The sequence below is a fragment of the Rhodnius prolixus genome, unplaced genomic scaffold, assembly GCF_049639745.1.
Source record: "Rhodnius prolixus isolate KJV_2025 unplaced genomic scaffold, Rpr scaffold_11, whole genome shotgun sequence".
NCBI classification, from domain to species: domain Eukaryota; kingdom Metazoa; phylum Arthropoda; class Insecta; order Hemiptera; family Reduviidae; genus Rhodnius; species Rhodnius prolixus.
The window spans coordinates 18,411,867-18,433,723 of record NW_027411625.1 but is presented as its reverse complement, the minus strand read 5'-3'; the positions used below and the strand labels follow the sequence as shown (position 1 = coordinate 18,433,723).

General features: G+C 32.6%; 1 protein-coding gene across 1 annotated transcript in view; it reads left to right on the top strand.

Annotated features, from left to right (window-relative positions):
• Window positions 1–6,434: 6,434 nt before the first annotated feature.
• The window catches only part of mav (TGF-beta domain-containing family member maverick), a 135,479-nt gene continuing 120,056 nt past the window's right edge, over window positions 6,435–21,857 (top strand). The window contains exon 1 of the mRNA XM_074137741.1: window positions 6,435–6,679. Coding sequence (XP_073993842.1) covers window positions 6,542–6,679 — 138 coding nt within the window. The 5' untranslated portion in view covers window positions 6,435–6,541. The remainder of the gene's footprint in view (window positions 6,680–21,857) is intronic.

The window sequence follows — 21,857 nt, the reverse complement described above, 5'->3', positions numbered from 1 at the left end:
CAACTCTCCCATCCACACTCGGACTGTACACTTGTTTCCTCTATCTCCTTTCGCTCATCCTCTCTCTACGTACTAACCATCACAGCATACCTTTCTCGATCCTCAATACCTACGTCTTCTTTCACTAAAATTAACTTTAAGTTTTAAGTCTTAGTTCAGCTATAGGTACGTCGAAAAAAAACTTGATATCATACTTAATAACGAGATTATTTATTGATATATTAAATTGTAAGGTACGTATTTTGCAATGTATTTGCGGGCCAAAGAGGCGCATATAACTCGCGAGCCGCGGGTTTGCCATCCACTCGGCTACGAGTTGTGAACTACTGTAGGAGTGGGGATTACTGTATTGGAGAGTCAGTCAGTCTTGACAGAGTCAGTATGAGAGCTGCTCAAAGTAGGTTGTCAACGCTGTGGTATCCTAGAAATCGGTGCGATGTCAGCTCCATGATCGTAACTGATTCCAAATACTTTTACAACGATTTTTAAATGTTTTGTAACTTTTGGGGCAGTACATTTTGTTTAATACGAAGTTTAACTCTTATTTGAAATATTTTTTCCAAGAAAATTTATATAAGGGCAGTTCTGAGAGAAAGAGTGCTTACACAATTAGTTAGGCCATCTTAGTGTTGAAACTCAATAAATGCACAACTTTTTCTGCAATTGGGTGGCTCCTTGATTCATTATTCATTGAAAAAATACGGTTGAAAATTTTAACTAAAATCATCGAGAACGAATTTTTCAGACATTAAAGTAAAAATGTCATTATTTATAAGAAAAGTTTTGAGGCTCTGGATTCATAGGAAATTTAATGCTCTTTCGTTTGGAATAAGTAGATTTGTTATAGCGTAAAGGATAGAAAAGTTACGGCTGTTTTTATGATGAAAAACGCGAATATCGACGGAAAAGTTAAAAATGCAAATATCTTGGACACTATTGATAATCAGGCGAAAGTGAATAGAGTATTTTTTGTTGCATTTGAGTACTGAATCACCTCCAGAAGTTTCGACCTCTCCTCCGCGTACGCCCTATATATGTAATTAAAACTGTCCGGCAGGTATATTAAAACTGTCCGGTATAAGGGTTGATCGTCAAAAACTGCACGAAAAAGCGGACATTGAAAAACACTCAACTTTGACAATTTTTTCTACTTTTCTATAAAAGATAAAATTCCCAAATTTTCTTTATAATATAACTGTAATTTTTTTGCAGCAACTCAGATCTAATAGATTTCGAGAAATAAGTTTCTGAAAATGAGCAAAAACGGCATTTTCAGAAAATGTTCTTGTTCTTGTTGTTGTTCTTCTTCTTGTTACCTTTTTGTAAACAACGTAGCGCCTAAACGCGCGAACCGATTTTCATGAATGAAAATTTGGGAATTTTATCTTTTGTAGAAAAAGAGAAAAACATTGTCAAATTGGATGTTTTTCAGCGTTAAGCTTTTTCGTGCATTTTTTGACGATCAACCCTTATACAACTGTCCTACCGGACTGTTTTAATTAATAACTCTGTAAATCTTAGCCCGATTTTGATAAAATTTGGCAAGATGAAAGGGTTAGGGCTCCCCTACGAAACATTAAGCGACGTTCTGCTCTTACACCTACTAAGGGGAAGTTTTGCAATCATTTAAAATTATCGTTTTGTGAACCTATTTTCTTCAATGAAGTGTTATTTGATTCAAAATGTGATGTAAGGTTTGCATTTTTAGAGGTCTCGACGCTGTGTATCTGTAGGAGAGAAGTTTGTCCCACGCAGGTCAAGTCTTCTTTAAAACTGTTATTACTAATCTCACTACAACGTTTAGTCCAATTTTGCTAAAATTTAGCACAAAGAAGCGATAAAAGCTTCCCTACATGCTCTAAAGTACTATCATGCTCTTACACCTACTAAGAGGAAGTTCTGCAATCGTTCAAATTATCAACTGATTTTAATGAATAAATTGTATTTCAATTTGAAAGATACGGCTTTTCGGGGTCTCGATGGTATATACTTAGGAGGAGAGTTGGCCCCATGTAATTAAAGCCCCCTTTTAAACCGTTATTAACTCTCCATCTTCTTCCCACCCACTAGTTACCATTCCCCCATAACATGTGTCAGTTTTTTTTTCATCCTAGATCTTCTATGGGTATTCCCGATACCCGTATATTCAAAAAATCATTGGATACATAAATTTGTTCCAACCAAGGAACAAAACGAAAAATCTGTCCAAAAAGTACAAAAATCTTCTTAACAAAAACTTACAGGTTAAAAAGTTAAGTATAAGGGTTGATAAAACGCCAAAAGGTACACAAATCAGCTGGTACCAAACATTTCATTCATACTTCTAGTATCATATTTTTTAGAATGCATTAGATGTCACAGACCCTTATGCTGGCCATTTTCATGCATAAAATATTTGTTCAGTAATGAGCAGCACCCATTTAATTTATATTGTAATAGGAGGTATTAAACTATTCATGCACTGGTTTAAACAAAAAAAAAGTTAATGAAAAATATAATTGTTTTGACGTTAAAAATTAAAAACGCATATACCAACGTACATACCGATTTTATTTTGTTTTTGGTTTTAGACATCTGATTTAAGTGCTAGTTTGGCGCAGCAGAAGGAAGTAAAAATAAAAAAACACTTACAAAAATGGAATACTATCACAAAAACTAAACATTAATCTCATAAACAAAATTCTATCTCAGAAACAAAGCACTATGTGAAAAACAAAACACTTTTTACAAAAACAAAACCCTTTCAGTAAAACAAAATACTATCTGAAAAACAAAACAATATATTTATTTGTCATTAACTATGTAATTTGCGCATAAGTGAGACGAATTCAGGACTGAAATTTCGTTTTATCTCCGTAATTGTAACTGGGTGATTGCCCGCATTGTAAATAAATAAATTCAATTACAACGGTAAAAGACCAACTCCAACTTTCCATTTTTCTTTAAAATTTGGGAGTGAATGTGATGATTATTCTGAATAAAGATAAATCACGAGATTAATTTGGAATAGAATTAAAATGAAGTGCCTTTTAATACTAACGATGATGATGAGATACATCTTATATTAATCTAACGGAAAAATATTTAGGGGCGATAAAAGGCCAGCATAAGGATCTGTGACATCTAATACATTCTAAAAAATATGATACTAGAAGTATGAATGAATTGTTGGATACTTCTGATTGTATACCTTTTGGCGATTAATCAATCCTTATACTTAATGCAATTCAATCATTTTAAAATAGGGTTTATAGAAAATAATTAGGGAGCCAGAAAAAGTGATGTTAACAAATTAATCTGTTTGTGTATGGCTGTCTGTTAGCTTTCAGTTTCCTACTAGTAATATAACCAAAAGATGGCGCTTTGTAACAATTTTTTTCTTGTCCATCTGATCTTTTACTGCATTTAAGTGGATTTAATCCTCAGTTAGTAGCGCTTGAAGGGCTCCTGGTCTTAAATAATGCAAGAACATTCCAACATCTAAATTCAAAATACTACAAACGGCCTTTGAATTAGTCCAGTTTCGTGATAACTGATGTTTAGGAAATGCAGGTTATCGGCCTTACAGATCCCAAGTCTAGCTGAGCAGGGGTTGCTTCCTTCCTAACGGCCGCTGGTTTTTCTTTTCAATTATCTTGAAACTGCTGCAACGAATTTCTTTTAATGTAATAGACAAAGACACACTGAGCCTGTTTATTCTCCTTAATTATGCACAGACATTTGTTATCAGACTGATTATCAATTACAATCTAAGAATTTGATCTCTTTCCTCCACTTTATCGACCAGACGTTTCAACGCCCAGAGTAATCTGTGCTTTTACATACGTATATTTAGCAATCTTTATTATTTTTGTTAATAATGTCTTTATATATCTTATTTAGCTTCTTACTTTAAGCACCTTTCATACACTTCATATTATGCATTCTTAAACATTTACACAAATATGTACGCATCCTCTGCACCACTGATGATGTGACGATCTTGGGGGACGAAACGTCTGGTTGATGAAATAAAGAAAAAGTAATTAATAAAAATAAGACTAAGTTATCAAGTTTCAGGATTTTAATTGATAATCTCCCTTATTTCAAATTTTAGTAATGTAGGTCTATCACTTATATTTTAAACATTTTCTAGATGACATTTTAATGGGGTTTTTATAGTTAGGCCATTCCACTAAAGTGATTTTTTGTTGCAATTTAAGGGGCACCAACATCTGAGGCCTTTTTTGAGTGCAGCTCCAATTTCTGAAGTTGAAGAAAGTCAAGATGATCGGAAGAGCGGATTTACCGAACATTTCGCGACACCAACTCGTTTTACAGCACTAACTAAAGTTACTTGTGTTTAAGTCTTATCTTAAATAACAATAATAACAATAATTTCATATTTATAACTAAATAAATGTATTAATATCAGCTAGGTGCCACAGTAGCTGAGCGGTTGGAGGCGAGACCTGCAAAGCTAAGATATATTGTGGGTACTGGGTTCGATTACCGGTCTAGGCCTTGTGTTTTATTTAATAGTTAATGAGAGAAATTTATAGTAAAGTATGTTTGTCCATGAACAGACAAGACAGAAGACACACCAACCTTGAAATGTAAAAGTATTACTTTCTAAACTAGCCCTGAAGATGATCTAGTCCCTAGGTCGAAAGCTCGGCAAAATAAATTTTACTCGACTGAAATGGCAATTATTTTTCCATCCTATTGAAACTATAAATCAGTCACCAAAAAGAATGAACAATAAAAAAATTATGATTAAACTGAGAATTCAATTGAATTTTAATTTTAATCACCGAATTACTCTAAATTCTATCGTTAATCAAACTAATTTAATCATCCACTTTTACGGCTTTTCAACCAATGGTTCGGTCCACGTTTTGGCGAGGCCCTTTTTCTGAGCGTCTCTAATAAATACTTTTCGGTTAATTTTTCTAGACTTGGACTTCATCACAAGCATATGACTCTCTTGACGTATACAGGACCACCTTATACTCACATTTAATCATGATGACCTCTCACAAGGCTTACTCAGGATCATCTTACACTAACATTTAACCATGTTGGTGTCTCTCAAGGCTTATGTAGGACCACTTTACACTCACATTTAACCATGTTTACCACTCACTATACTTATATATAACCACCTTACACCCACATGGTAGAATGAAGGTGCCGAGTTTGAGAAAAGTGATAATAATGATATAGATGAGACATCAGACTGGTAGAATGAAGGTGCCAAGTTTGAGAAAAGTGATAATAATGATTTAGATGAGACACCAGACTGGTAGAATGAAGGTGCCAAGTTTGGGAAAGATGATAATATTGATAGAGAAGAGGCAGCAGCTAGGCGGAATAAAGAAGCATTGGTCCGATTCTGGTTTAACCATTGGCAATGTTTGGTTTTAAAAATTTAATTCTCAAATTTTGATTAAATTGAAAAATTTAATCGTCCAAAGTGATTAAAACTAAATTTGGAATTTAATTCAATCAATTAAAATTCTGATTATTTAATTTTAATTTTAATCTTAATTTTTAGTTATGATTAAAAATTGTAATTGATTAAATTCCAATTAAATTAAAAGTGATTTAATTTCAATCAACTAATTTAGGCCGATTAATTTTTTTAATTTTAATCATGATTAAAATTAAATTTCGGTTTAATTCAATTGGATTTTAATTGATTAAATTTTTGCCCATCTCTGTCATAAACATTTCTAAGCGAATCATACATTATGCACAAAGCCTAAGCCTCCATTAGGACTGCCCTGAAAAAAAATTTCTGGTTGAAAATGTATGGAATAAGATAGATATATCTATGTGCATGCAATGCCTGAACAAATAGTGAAGAAATTTATCGGAGTTGTTTTCAACAAAATTGCAAAAAAAAAAAAAAAAAAATAGAAAAATTCTGTCTGACATGTTGCTCTATCAATTGATGAATTTTATTCAAGACCCCTTTTATTTTCATGATTAGACGTCCTAAAACTTGAAGTTTTAGTTGAATTACCTGTATAAAAAATCTACATTATTGCAATAGCTCCCAGAGGATACAAGGAAATAAAAATTCCAAGTCTGCAAAACATTTATAAATTAAAAGCTGGAGAAATGTAAGTGGAAGTGATTACAACAGATATTTTCTTAAAAAATAATTAATTTGATTTTGTAAGGGCGATGCCATTCTGAATGGACGAGAATTGCTTCCTAGTTGATTAAGGTTGTTTAGAATACAGAGGGTTGTTCTTGGAATTTACCATTGAGACACGCGATTTTCGTGTTCATAATGGATACACAAGTTGGACAGCGGTTCTCAGTACACAGTATGAGTTAGTGGTTCCGAGGAGGCCCTGCACATACTAACACAGACGTAATCTCCCACCTCCCAACAACCTAACAGATCCTTACTCTAAACTATCCAAATGTTTCCCCCACTCAGAAAGTTATTCATCGCGCCAGGGGTGGGAAGTCTATATAAGCTATATAAACAGAAATTAAAAAATCAGCCTTTAAAATAGTTAAAACATCGAGTAATGTACCGTCTAGCATGGACAAAACTATAGAATCAATTAATAGTTTAGTACTATTATTTTTAGTGTATATATTTATGGTTTGTAATAGTTTCGCGTATGCCTTGCCAGATCATTTGAACGTGCCAACCAGAATTCGTCCAGATATCACTAAGGTAGGTGTTTTGCATAAACTATTTTACAGACTTACTCATACCAGATTTAGTATCATCTCATTTTAGATTAAAAAGAAAAAGAAAAAGATTAAAACCAAATTTTATGTACTAACTTGTTGACATTTTCAATTGACATATTATGTTAATTCCTTTTAAAATTTTAACCTTAATTTGTCGGTCACAGATCTTGATAAACCCTTTCTCTCAAATAAGTAAACTTTCGGCAACAGCTTTTCTGATATATATGATATGGAAATGTATCGTATTCGAGCCGCTATCAGGTAAACCTCCGTGCCAAAAGGTTTTGCTATTAGAGGGAAGCGATTTTTCATAAACACATCCAACAAATCAGAATTTCCATCTATAATATTTAAGACAACTAATATCTAGTAAAAATTCCAAGTGAGAAAAATTGAAAGGACTTTGAGAATCACAGTAAAAAAATTCGAATGTGTGTTTTTAATTTTTAGTTTTTTCACTTGTAAGAGAAATAATTGCGATTCTATTCAAATTTTGAAAAAGGACGAATTTTCAATCTTGAAACATAGTTTATCACGTACACAATCTGAAGCCCATCTTTATTTCAAAATCTTTTTCTTGGGTAACTTATCTTGGGGGGGGGGGGGTTCTCAGGTTATTAACCATAAGCAATCCTCTAAAATATCGTTAAGTATGGTTCTGTTAAGCTTTACATATATTATATTGAAACATTTTAAGTATTTCTAGTAAACTAAAGTTGTTGAAAATCGGTCAACCAGAAATATGATTGCGCAGACTTTCTAGATTTTAAATAATCCTTTCTTTTTTTTTATCAGTTTTCTACATTCATAATGTAAGGGATTCCAAAGGAATTAGGATGATGGTTTTAAGCTTACATATTCAAGTGTTAACCAATTTAAGCGCACTACCTAACTCGAAATAGTTCCAATCATAAATCTTACCTAGAAACTTGTAACTCATGCACCCATAGAGGGGACCTTTGTCTCACTATCTCTACAAAATAGATTTAATTTAAGGCCAATTATTTAAAAATGTCTCTGTGAAGCACATTGCTCAGATAGAGTTCCATTCAGACGCCTGGGCCTTGAAAAACGCAGAATCATTTTACTATCAGTCTTGCCAACAACCTCAACGAGATTGTCCATTCTATTATATATCGCGAATTGTTGAACTGGAATTTGTTTGTAAATTTTCTAAACCCTTGAAGTTGCAGCTACCACTGCAAGTCCTGCAGGAGTTGGATATGTTGGGCGGCTAGGGAAGCCGCTGGGTCACCTAGAACCATAAAAAAATGGCGGACTTCTTGGGAAAAGATACGAGAATTAATTGCATTCTGCGCAGCTAACTACCCAAGCAGACACAAATCCTTTTTGAAGTTGGGTTCCATATATGCCAATCCGAAACTCAACTTAGAATATAGTAAACGCCAGCTTGGAAGAGCATATTTTTTCTCCGTTCTTAGACTGTGCCAAATTTCTGAAACAAATGTCTCTGAATCTATTGAATTTAGCTGCAAAATGTCATTAAGTTTTGCGTTCGAAATCCAGTTTTTTTTTACCGACTTGTTTAATTTCGACAGAGAGATAGAGAAGAAAACAAAGAAAACTTGCTCACAGACAAAAGTGTTTTCCAATAAAGCTAGTACGCACCGAAGATTAATAGTTGAGAATCTTTGACGTAAGCTACATCCAGGTATTCCTCTTGAATCTGTGCGTTCTGGGAGAGTATTTCAAAGGTATCTCGGACGCACAATTTCAGTGCAACCAGCGTGTATAATCCTTATAATATTTCCTTTTTATTTCCGATAGAATCCTATTTTTAGTTTCTCTCCAAGCTTTCATTTTAAAAAATCAGTCTCTTGTAAAATAATTAGACTTGTGTAGTGTTTTTTAAATATCTTTCAAGAGTTTTTTTTAAATTCTAAATTAATGATTTTTTTTTTATTTTTTATTTTTTGCTTTTTCAACCGTTGTTGATAAATGATTTTTGGTGAATATCGAAGTGCAGTCTTGAATAAAAACAACTTTTTTGCTTTATACCAACGTTTCGGTAATTTTTACTACCTTCTTCAGGGTCTGTGCAAAAGGTATTGTTGTACAGACCTTTTGTACAGACCCTGAAGAAGGTAGTAAAAATTACCGAAACGTTGGTATAAAGCAAAAAAGTTGTTTTTATTCAAGACTGCGCACCTCGATATTCACCAAAAATTCTAAATTAAGTTATCACAAAAAATACTGTTTTGAAGGTTCCTGAATACGATAAAAATGTTTTTGCGCATGGTATCGTGGGTAATTGAACACATTAATACACTAATCCGTTCAACTGGTAGCGTCACATTCAGAAATATGTCTATTAAAAATTGTTCTGGGCATCAAATAAACTCACTTCAGGTTGGTGGATGTTGACTATAAACACCTCCTAACTGTATATTTCAACAGTAAAGCTCAGAATGATAAATCTGCATGATTGGAATACTTCATGTTACAAAATAAAGTAAAAAGTAATGTCGTTTATGTCGTACAGTGATGTTTTATAATAATTAATTTGTTGTGTAACGTTTAGATGAACCATCTGAACATTGTAAAGATTTAATGAAGGAACGTTGTCTATGGTAAACTACAGACATGGTGAGTGTTTCACACAAAGTTTAACAGAGTTTTAGAATCGTAACGTGCAAAGATTTTTGATACCAAACTCTTATTTTTATTTGAAAGTCAACACGAGGAGTCCCTTTTGACTAAACGACCAATCGTAAAATATGAGTCTTAGTTGCGAGAACTATAGACCGGACCGGAACTGCCACACTATGTAAGGTTCCGGCAATTTTCTAAGGAGTAATATAGTATTCAAATGATCGATCACAACAATATTGCGTCAAAAATGCATCAATTTGCATGTGTTTAGTTCAATAAAATACTTTAGCTCATGGCCTGAGCTAAACTTTCTTGCAATGATCAATCCGAACTGAAGTGCTCAAAATACGTAGATATTATAAATTACAGAAATTCTAGCTTTAATATTAAGTATGACTATCACAGGAGGATTCGTAAGGTAGTTTAGTGACTAAAATCCCACAAACGCAAGTATTTTACCACTTTATTGAGTGACTTTTACTTTATCTTACTAAGGAAAAAAGTAGGAATGTTTAGCCGAAAATGTTAATCGAAAATTTTATTTTTTTTGTTTTTTAAGATTTTTTCAAAATTGTTTTCTTTGAAGTTTATATAGTACTTAGAGAGAAGAAGTATCTTCAAAAGCAAATAAAATTATTAAAAAAAAAAAATAATATAGTACTTAGAGTGACCGTGCGGTTCCAAACAATTACAGAAGCATTGCTCTTGCCAATTGTATTCTAAAAATTTTTACACAATTGCTTCTTGTCAGTTTGGGCATCTTCAGCTTATATTATACCAGAATGCCAGTCAGGTTTACGCAATGGTCGTGGTTGCTTAGACAATCTATTATAAATAGTATCATTCAGCTAAGATTAAGACAGAGTCGAAGACCTTTTTATGCACTGTTTGTCGATTTTAGTAGGGCATTTGACAGTGTTAGCCATCAGCTATTGTGGGTGAAATTGTTTAATATTGGCGTTAGCAGTAAAATATTAAGAATTCTAATTGGTACATATTTATGATAATGCCAAAATGAAGGTAAAATGTGATGGGCAATTCTCTTCGGAAATCAACATTACCGAGGGTGTTCTCCAGGGAGAGTCTCTTTCCCCTTTTTTATTTAATTTGTTTATCTCGGACATTGAGCATTTTTTTAGATCGTACAATGTTTCTGGTATCCCCATAACTGGGTCATGCGACATTTTAATTTTGCTTTATGCTGATGATTTGATATTGTTTGTGGACTCTTACACGGACATGACCAACAAGCTGAATCTATTATCATCCTATTGTAACAGTAATAAATTGACCGTTAACATTTCAAAAACAAAGATTATGAAATTTCACAAAGGTAAAGGTAAACAGGATAGAAGTTTCTTTTATGAGGGGTCCAAAATAGACTTGGTGACAAGTTTTTCCTATTTGGGAGTTTCATTTAATCGTACAGGCCTATTTTCTTCGCATCTGAATTCCATTTCTTCTAAGGCTGGTTTAGCTCAAGGTACGGTTATTGAAGTGTTAAGAAGGGCTAAATCTTCATCTTGGGATTCTGTGATTACGTTGAATAATACTTTGGTCCAGTCAACAATCCTTTATTCTGAACAAGTATGGGGTATACGGTATGCTAATGACTTGGCGCGAATTCATTTGCAGTTTTTTAAACGTTTGTTTCACCTTAATAGGTCTGTCCCTTTTTTTCTACTTCGTTTCGAATTTGCTCTTGTCCATATTAAGTTAAAAATTCTTAAATTAACTCTTAAATGGTTAGTAAAGGTTATTGAAATGGAGGATCATAGACTTCCCAAAATATGTCTGTTGAAATTAAGAGATTTATATTTCGAAAACAAATTTAATAATAAAGCCATAAATGAGACATACAATTGGTTTGCTCAACTGGCTAATATGGTTGATGAAACTGGAATGGTTGCTATTTTAAACCTGGAAACATCCAAGGAATTAGAAAATAATATCTCTTCTGTTTTGAATAATTATCAGTGTTATCTGAGAACACGGACTTAAATCAATTGTTTACTTATAACTACAATCTATATTACTTAGATTTTTTTGAAACTGATTGTAATGTTCAAAGTTCTGAAATTTTTATTTAAACGCTCTATTGCACAGTTTAGATTATCTGGGAAATACATATCTAAATTTACCGATCAAAGCACCTCATTAATTTTAAAGCATTTTGAGGAATGTGTGTATTGTAAGAATAACGAACTAATGGACTGTTTTCATTTTTACGTTAAATGTCCCCTTTTTGCCTCACAAAGAACACATTTCATGCCTAAGTTAGTAAATGTAAATTCATCATTTTTATTTGTTACCACAATGAAATCACTCTTAAACAGTAAGCCTGGCAATTTGTTTTTATTTACAATTAATTCATTGAAATTCAGGATTTTTTTATTTAATTGATTAACCAAAGTATTAATAAACAGATCACTTGATCTAATCTAAATAAAAATTTCTTTAAAAATATATAATTTATAATTTTTAGTTTTTTAAGATACAATTATTATTTCGGAAAGTTATTTTAATTTTTGATAATGAGAATTGTTTTTAGTTAATTTTAATTTTGTACTGTTATTTGGAACTTTCGTAGGTATGTTTGCAAATGTAAATATGGGTCAATCCCACTGTTATATACATATTTGTATCGAAACAGTGTTTAATAAATAAAAATAATTATATAGTACTTATTATTTACACACCTGTATATACTTAACCATACTATTTGAATTTTTTTCTTAGTTTAAAATTAGTTCTTAGAAAGCTTAAAGCTTAAAGCACCCACTTTAGAACAAGTTAAGAGTTTCGCCGACTTTCTATAGTTCTATCATCAAGATGAAAAGCATGGCTAGAAGTAGTTTTTAAAAAATATTTTTCATAAATGGCTATAACAATATTTATTAACTTGAAACAGTATTAGTTTGTGCAAAAAACAATCACTTTGGTATCCAAACAATTACCTGGAATAAATTATTTTCGGGAGTTTTGGAGGCGATAGATAAGTGTAATTTGTTCTCCCAATTAGACGATTTAGTGTAGGTAGTGTACCTATCAGATCACTTACCTGCTTGTAATTCCCGTCTGGGAAGTGGACGAATAAATGAATCAGGTAAAAATCATAGGAAGGGATTAACTTAGTGATTTCTACTTCGTAGGAACTACTTGCAGTTCATTGTCCAGTGATGAACAAGAGCTCTGGGCGCCACACCGAAAGTGTGGTTTCAATTTTAGGGTAGATTCTCCATAACTTTTTGAACCAATTTTTATTAAAAATCTCTCTTAAATGTAATTTATTGTTATAGAACAATTGGCGCACCAACGATGAATGCAAATATTTGGCGCGTGTTTCGGAAGAATTCCATTAATTAATTAATTATTATATTGAATCAAGGCTTTGCCTGTACACAGCCGCCGGTCTATACTAGTTCAGCAGTTTCAATGGGAACCTCAACATGGCACGTCCTTGAGAATACCCCTCAAAATACAAAGTTTCCTGGGAAAAGTTTCAAACAACAGTGATAGGCCTTAAGAGTTTGCATACTAAGTTTAATGAAACTTGTCAGATTTCGAGAAAATCGCAGCAAATACAAAATTTTTATTTTAAACATTATTCCGGGTGTTTGTTTTAGGGAGTTCGCAAGGAACTGCAAGTTCAAGTAGACTTCTAAAGTGCCACTACAGAGCGGAGTACAGTTTTTCCTAGTGTATTTAAAAGTTATCTACAGTTAAAATTTGAAAATTTACGTGTTTAGAAAAAAGTCGGTTACCAATATTTTTAAAAAAAATTTACTAGTGTTTCCGGTAATAATGTGTTGGTTAAAATCCATCTGCCGGAAGTACGATTTTACTAAATGGATTTTCCATTAATAAAAACCAAATCCCCAATGATTACCTTTACTTGGTGCAATCATTGCAATTTTACTACAATTTTTACTCTAGGAAAATATTGGCACTTCTAAAATTAGAGACTTTTCCCTCTAATCTGCCATTTTAATGTCTTAAATTTCGAATTTATCCGAAAACTAAAATTTTGAAGGCCTTAAACTGGAGAAAATGGTTTTTAAAAGATCGTATATGAATTTTTGACATATACATCCACTATAACTTAAAAACGAAAAATGGCTGAGAAATCAAATTTAATAATTCGTTTAAATCACGCCAGGGACTAAGTTCGACCTCTACAAAGTCGAACTTTCTTTTTTCGTGATTTCCCAACGATTTTACTTTAACTTTGCACTCACTTAAACTAAACAAAAGGCCTAAGATTTTTATTTGAAAGAAATTATTTTTATTTCAGGGAGAACTTATTTTAGGTTACCCATCCAGTTACAAAACCACCCATCATTTCGGGTGGTTATCAAAGTTCGGTTATCGGACGAGAGCACCGGTGGATTCGTGGGTTCAACGAATAAAAGGGGCGATGTTTGTGTAGTGATTATAAATCGTGAATTTATAAGTGAAGGATCCCCTGTTCGAATCCCGCGTGTAACTACTTTTTATTTATTAGAAATAATGTCAGTAGTAAAGTATGACCTTCTATCCCAGTTCACGGCACCTAATTGGTAGTTGGATGTTAAACCCGCCTGTTTAACATCCAACATAAAAAATAGGCTATTACTTTACTTTCTTTACTAATTTTCTGCGGGGTATAATAGAAAGCTTGATAATGCGCCATTTTGATATATTATGCAGGGAAGAGATTAGCTAATCTCCCAGCGGAGATCTCGAGTTCAAATCTAGGCGCACTGTGCTTAGATTTCTAGAAGCCTCTTATAACTCAGTTCGGTGATGGACAGTGGTGACCGTAACGAGAGAATCTATCCAAAAGCAAGCGCCAGTGTTTTAGACCAATTAAATTAAAAAAAGTGATTGGGCGGTTTTAACTATTGCATTTACATGAATTGGAATGAATTCGTGGTTATTATTCCAAATTTGAAGAAAATCATACTGAGTGACTTCGATGTGAAATCTGAAGAAAATTTATGGTGTTTTAAATTTAAGATTTAGACTAAAAAACTGTTAGGTTTTCAACTGCAACTTTTTTTCCATCAATGTTTCAAATTCAGGGCTGAAGATTGCGATACTACTTCAATCAGAAATAAAGTAGAATGTACCAACTACGAAGCTAGTACAGACAGAACGCAGCTGAACTTCTCTCAGCGGATGACTCATGTAGTCGTTAGAAAAAAGTTGACGTCATCGCTGCACGACAAGTTCTGATGTTACAAGTTATTACTGTCGTGTTCTAGTAACGAAATTTCAATCCGGTTACAGAAAATTACTTAACTAAGGCTATCATTCTACGGCGTTGTTCATTCGCTTTAGAGCAAGTAGGAAACATTTAAATAGTGGCAAATTTTTAGTCATGCGTTAAAAAAAAAATGTGTTTAAAGGACATCAAATCACGCGTGAAAAATTAATTGATTTGACAGTTTTTCCGATAAGGTATCTGGACAGTGACGAATCTAGAATGTAAGTTTAAGGATGGGGTCTATTTCCAAAGGTATCAGGGTGCCCGAAGGACAGTAAGCAGCCCCTACATCGTCCATATTATTTCCAAATAATCTTTGATACTTGCAATAATTTATTATCTAATCTTAAGGATCCCTAAAAAAAAAAAACTTTGAAGGTGTTGTTAAAGTACGTACATAAAAAGCCCCAATTGTAACGAGAGAAATCAGTTCATAGAGACAGGAGAAGAAAATTAGAAACCAATTTAAATTAAAACTATCAAAATATTAGCATAAAGGACATTTTAAAAATTGTTGTTGTTGTTGAACAACAAATATTCAAAATATTCCAAGCCTTTAAAAGCTTATTCTGTAAAGTTTCTTATCTGGCTTACAGGTTTTCTTAACACTTGGGATAAGCAATAGTTTTATACTTGCTTTAATACTTGGTACTAAGTTAGATGTAGAATGTAAAACTACCAAGAATAGAATAGAATAGGAGTTTTTTTAGAAATAAGTACATTAAAAATAATCTCCTTAACAAAAACTTACAGTTTAAAAAGTTAAGTATAAGGGTTGATTAAACGCCAAAAGGTACACAAATCAGCAAGTACCCAACATTTCATTAATACTTAATTGATATTATTTAAGTAATTTTACCGCATTAATTTTCATTAATATTTTTTAAGAATTTATTAGATGTCACATACCCTTATGCTGGCCATTTTCATCTACAAAATATTTGTTCAAGTAGCACACCATTTAACTTAGATTGACTGTAATATCTATTTATCTATAATAATCAAACTATTGATTACAGGTGAAAAAGAAAACGTTATAAAAAATAAAAAAATATGAGGCTAAAAAATTCATAAACTTTTTTAAAAAATGCTTACACCAACATACATCAATGATTTTGTTTATTTTATTTTTAAATAAAAATCGTCGGCTTAAGTTCATTCTTCGATTAAAGTAATTGTTATTTTATGTAGTAGTCAAACGTTTGTAAAAATAAGTAATAAATAATCTGGTTTTATCGCAAATAATATAGTTTTCTTCAATTACATTCTCAATCTAGGTATTCATACCACAATGTTGTATACAATATGAAATATAAAATAAATAAGATATGCATATTTTTAGGACAGCTAATTATTCCATTATTTTACCATAAGTAAAATTAGGGGAACTAAATTAAATTACAATTGAGAAATGAATAAATAATGTTGAATAATCTACTTGTTATTAACTGTGTGTTATTTGTCCTCACGAATATTTCGGTAAGACGAATTCAAGACTGAAATATTGTTTTAAATCCTCCGTGATTCAAATTTAAACAGTAGCCGACTCTAAATTTGTCTTTTTCTAATTTAACATGCATGTATATGTGGCAACTTCAGAATAAAGGGCACATTAAAGAGAAATCAGAAGAATAATTTGGAATAGAGTTAAAATAAAGTACCTATTTATACGAAGATATAATATACATTTTATCACAATTATAACTATTATGAATGAACTGGCCAGCATAAGGGTATGTGACATCTAATAAATTCTTAAAAAATATTAATGAAAATTAATGCGGTAAAATTACTTAAATAATATCAATTAAGTATTAATGAAATGTTGGGTACTTGCTGATTTGTGTACCTTTTGGCGTTTAATCAACCCTTATACTTAACTTTTTAAACTGTAAGTTTTTGTTAAGGAGATTTTTGTACCTTTTGGATAGATTTTTCTTTTTGTCTATTAGCAAAGTTACGTCTGCTTTACAGATTTTTTTAAAATTTGGAATAAGCTATTCTATCATTATAACCTGATAAGGTGTTAAATCGGAACCATAACTACCACTGGAGAGATCTTTTTAAAGAATGGTTATAGTTGCAGTCCCCAAACCATCCTCAATAACCATTTTTTTGAGAAAGCGTTTTGAATAAAATAGGAAGGTATTTGTACGTAAATAGCAAAATTAAACTGCGATTTCAGTACTTCTCCCTAAAAGGCAAAGATTTTGAATCGAACGACAATTCATTGATGTAAATCGGTTCACTCATTGATAATTTTAACGATTGCAGTACTTCCTCTTAGTAGGTGTAAGAGCATGATGGCACTTCACAGCCACGTAGAGGAGCTTTAATCACTTCTTCGTGCTAAATTTTATCAAAATCGGACTAAGCTTTGTAGTAATATTGGTAATAATAGTTTTAGAAAGGGCCTTATTTGGGTGGGGCAAACTCCCCTCCTCATGAGGCACGACATCGAGACTTGTAAAGTGCAAATCTGTACAAAATTTCGATTCGAATGACACTTCATTCATGAAAATCGGTTCACGTGTCGATAATTTGCAACGATCGCTATACTTCCCCTTAACAAGTGTAAGAGCTGATCGCCGCTTTAATGTTACGTAGGGGAGCCCTAACCCTATCATCCTACCAAATTTTATCAAAATCGGGCCAAGATTTACAGAGTAATTAGTAATAATAACTCCTTAACAAAAACTTACAGTTTAAAATGTTAAGTATAAGGGTTGATTAAACGCCAAAAGGTACACAAATCAGCGAGTACCCAACATTTCATTAATACTTCATTAATAGTCAAGTAATTCTACTGCATTAATTTTCATTAATAAGTTATTTTTTAGAATTTATTAGATGTCACAGACCTTTATGCTGGCCATTTTCGTCTACAAAATATATGTTCAAGTAGCACTGTAGATTGACTGTAATATCTAGTTATTTATAATAATCAAACTATTAATTACAGGTTAAAAAAAAAAAACGTTATAAAAAATAAAATAAAAATATGAGGCTAAAAAATTCAAAACCTTTTTTAAAAAATGCTTACACCAACATACATCAATGATTTTGTTTATTTTATTTATTTATTTTTATTTCTTAAATAAAAATCGTCGGTTTAAGTTCATTCTTCGATTAAAGTGATTGTTATTTTATGAAGTAGTCAAACGTTTATAATAATAGGTAATAATTATCTGGCTTTATCGCAAATAATATAGTTTTCTTCAATTACATTCTCCATCTAGGTGTTCTTCCCATAATGTTGTATATATGTAATATAAAGTAAATAAGATATGCATATTTTTAGGACAGCTAATTATTCCAGGATTTTACTATAAGTAAAATTAGGGGGACTAAATTAAATTACAATTGAGAAATGAATAATTGTTGTTGAATAATCTACTTGTTATTATCTGTGTATTATTTGTGCTCACGAATATTTCGGTAAGACGAATTCAAGACAGTAGCCTACTCTAACTTTGTCTTTTTCTACTTTAACATGCATGTACGTATATATGTGATTTATCATAATTATAACAAAAAAATATTATAAATGAAGTGGCCAGCATAAGGGTCTGTGACATCTAATAAATTCTAAAAAATAACTTATTAATGAAAATTAATGCAGTAGAATTACTTGACTATTAATGAAGTATTAATGAAATGTTGGGTACTCGCTGATTTGTGTACCTTTTGGCGTTTAATCAACCCTTATACTTAACATTTTAAACTGTAAGTTTTTGTTAAGGAGATTTTTGTACCTTTTGGATAGATTTTCCTTTTTGTCTATTTTACAAAGTTACATATCTTCTTTACAGATTTTTTTAAAATTTGGGATAAGCAATTCTATCATTATAATCTGATAAGGTGTTAAGTCGGAACCGTAACTACCACTGGAGAGATCTTTTTATAGAATGATTATAGTTGCGTTCCCCCAAACCATCCTCAATAACAATTTTTTTGAAAAAGCGTTTTGAATAACATAGGAAGGTATTTGTACGTAAATAACAAAATTAAACTGCGATTTCAGTACTTCCTTTTAGGAGGAGTAAGAAAAATAAACTACGATTGCAGTACTTCTCCCTAAAAGGCAAAGAGGAAAGATTTTTTAATCGAACGACAATTCATTGATTTAAATCGGTTCACACATTGATAATTTAAACGGTTGCAGTACTTCCTCTTAGTAGGTGTAAGAGCAAGATGGCACTTCACAGCCACGTAGAGGAGCTTTAACCACTTATTCGAGCTGTATTTTATCAAAATCGGACTAAGCGTTATAGAAATATTGGTAATAATAGTTTTAGAAAGGGCCTTATTTGGGTGGGGCAAACTCCCCTCCTTATGAGGCACGGCGTCGAGACTTTTAAAGTGCAAATCTGTACAAAATTTCGATTCGAATGACACTTCATTCATAAAAATCGGTTCACGTGTCGATAATTTGAAACGATTGCTTTACTTCCCCTTAACAAGTGTAAGAGCAGATCGCCGCTTTAATGTTACGTAGGGGAGCCCTAACCCTATCATCCTCCCAAATTTTATCAAAATCGGGCCAAGATTTACAGAGTAATTAGTAATAATAATTTTGGAGGGGGCCTTACATAAAGGGGGCTAACTCCTCTCCCATTCGATGTACAGCCATCTTTTGGGACCCCCAAAAGGCACATCTACATAAAATATTGAATCGAATGACACCTCATTCATGAAAATCGGTTCACGCGTTTAGGCGCTACGTTGTTTACAAAAAAGGTAACAACAAGAACAACAACAACAACAACAACAACAACAACAACAACAAGAACAAGAACAAGAACATTTTTTGAAAAAGCCGTTTTTGCTCATTTTCGGCAACTTTTTTCTCGAAACCTATTAGATCTGGGTGGTTGCAAAAAAAATTACAGTTATAAAGGAGGATTTGGAGTAAGATTTAAAGAAAATTTGGGAATTTTATCTTTTATAGAAAAAGAGAAAAAAATTGTCAATGTTGGGTGTTTTTCAACGTTACGCTTTTTCGTGCAGTTTTTGATGGTCAACCCTTATACAACTGTCCTACCGGACAGTTTTAATACAACTGTCCTACCGGACAGTTTTAATTTTGGAGGGGGCCTTACATTAAGTGGGCTAACTTTTCTCCCATTCGATGTACAGGGTCGAGACCCCCAAAAGGCACATCTACATAAAATTCCGAATCGAATGACACCTCATTCATGAAAATCGGTTCACGCGTTTAGGCGCTACGTTGTTTACAAAAAAGGTAACAACAACAACAAGAAGAAGAACAAGAACAAGAACAAGAACAAGAACATTTTTTGAAAAAGCCGTTTTTGCTCATTTTCGGCAACTTTTTTCTCGAAACCTATTAGATCTGGGTGGTTGCAAAAAAGTTACAGTTATAAAGGATGGTTTGGAGTAAGATTTAAAGAAAATTTGGGAATTTTATCTTTTATAGAAAAATAGAAAAAAATTGTCAAATTTGGGTGTTTTTCAACGTTACACTTTTTCGTGCAGTTTTTGATGGTCAACCCTTATACAACTGTCCTACCGGACAGTTTTAATAAAGACACAAAAAAATTACAACACTTATAGGACAATGGACAATCTGTCCGTCTGTCAAGTTAGCCAATACATATAAACCTAAAATGCTCTCCTTATTTATTGATTTATTTATTTAATATTATTATTCCTATTATTATTTTACTGTTATTATTACTATTATTATTATTATTATTATTTTTGTTTGTTGATGATTTAAGGCGCGTCAACATCTAGGGTTATTGGCGCCCGGAGCTTTTTTCAGTGCACTGCCGACCTCCGGACAGTGTTCTCTCGTTACAGACATCACCGGACAGTGAGCTGTAAGAAGCTCCTAGTAAGAGAAAATCTAAGGGTCAGCAGCTGGATTCGAACCCGTGACCTCCGCGTGGGAGTCCAGTACGCTAACCGCATAGCTAATCCCTTCCCTACACTATTATTATTATTATTATTTTTATTTTTTTTATTTTTTGGCGCATCGACTGCTTGGCCATTAGCGCCCTATTATTTTATTTTATTTTTTCCTTTTCCGGCGCATCGACGACTGTGGCCATTAGCGCCTACTACTCATTTTCTTTTCTCATACAAAGGCCACTAGAGCTGGGATGGTGCCTATTGTCCTATCAGGCTGCCACACACATATCTTGCTCAGCAAGGCAGGGTGGAGCCTAGGCAAACGGTAGCAGACCGCGCTCCCCTCTTACATCATCGATCTAGCCGACGAGGGGAATGCGATTTGGCCGATTGTACCATCCCTTATGTTTACAAGTTGACATTTTCTAAAATTCATGCAATTAAAAGTACTTTGGGTTTTGCTTTAACAATTATAAACATGTGTGTAAGACTTATATGACATATGTAACAACGACTTAATCTAGTTCATGTATATACAGTCGACTCTCGATAAATCGAAATCCAAGGGACTACAAGAAAAATTCGAATTATTGAGACTTCGAATTATCAAGAAGGGGAAAAAAAATTCGAATTATTAAGAGTTTTTATTATGTATATATGTATGTACATACGTATATTAAAAATACGTATGAGCTTACCTAAGTTTTAGACATATATAGCCTCAAGTAAAAAAGTAAAAATAATGGAAACGACAAAAAAGAACAAAAAAATTACATATGAATTAACATGTGGCTTGACTTTGTCAAGTGGCTTAGAATTGTAGAAAGCGTTGATGGTGGAATATTGAAAGTTTTGGCGATATCTTTTTCTTTTCGAACCACTTTCCACGGCCGCGATAATTTTTTCTTTGGTCGGACACAGTAAGGGAGACGTACTTCCCATTGTGACAAACTAAGAAAGAGAACTGGAAAGTTAAACTGGGCTGAAAGGAGGGAAACATTACGCAGGAAATGAACAATAAACGGAAAATGAGAAGTAAACATTACTAGGGAAAATTCGAATTATAAAGAGGGGAAGCGGCCTCGTTCGAATTATAGAGCCTTCTCTCCCCCTGTTGTTAAGAAAAGGATTTCGAATTATCGAGCGTATCTAAATACACTGATTTTTTTCGATTTACCGAAGTTAGCAGCTGTAGAGTTCGAATTATCGAAAAATTCGAATTATCGAGAGTCGACTGTAGTCTATCCTAAGGAGGCTATTTCGTAGAATCTAACTCAAGTGTGCAGTACTTTTAACAAATGTTCCTGCACACTCTAAAAGTGACCAAATCCTAAATGAATTTAAACCTAAGGGGGGGTTGAAATACTTTTATAAATTTCTTTCAACACCGGATTAAAAACCTAAATCTAACAGTCATACC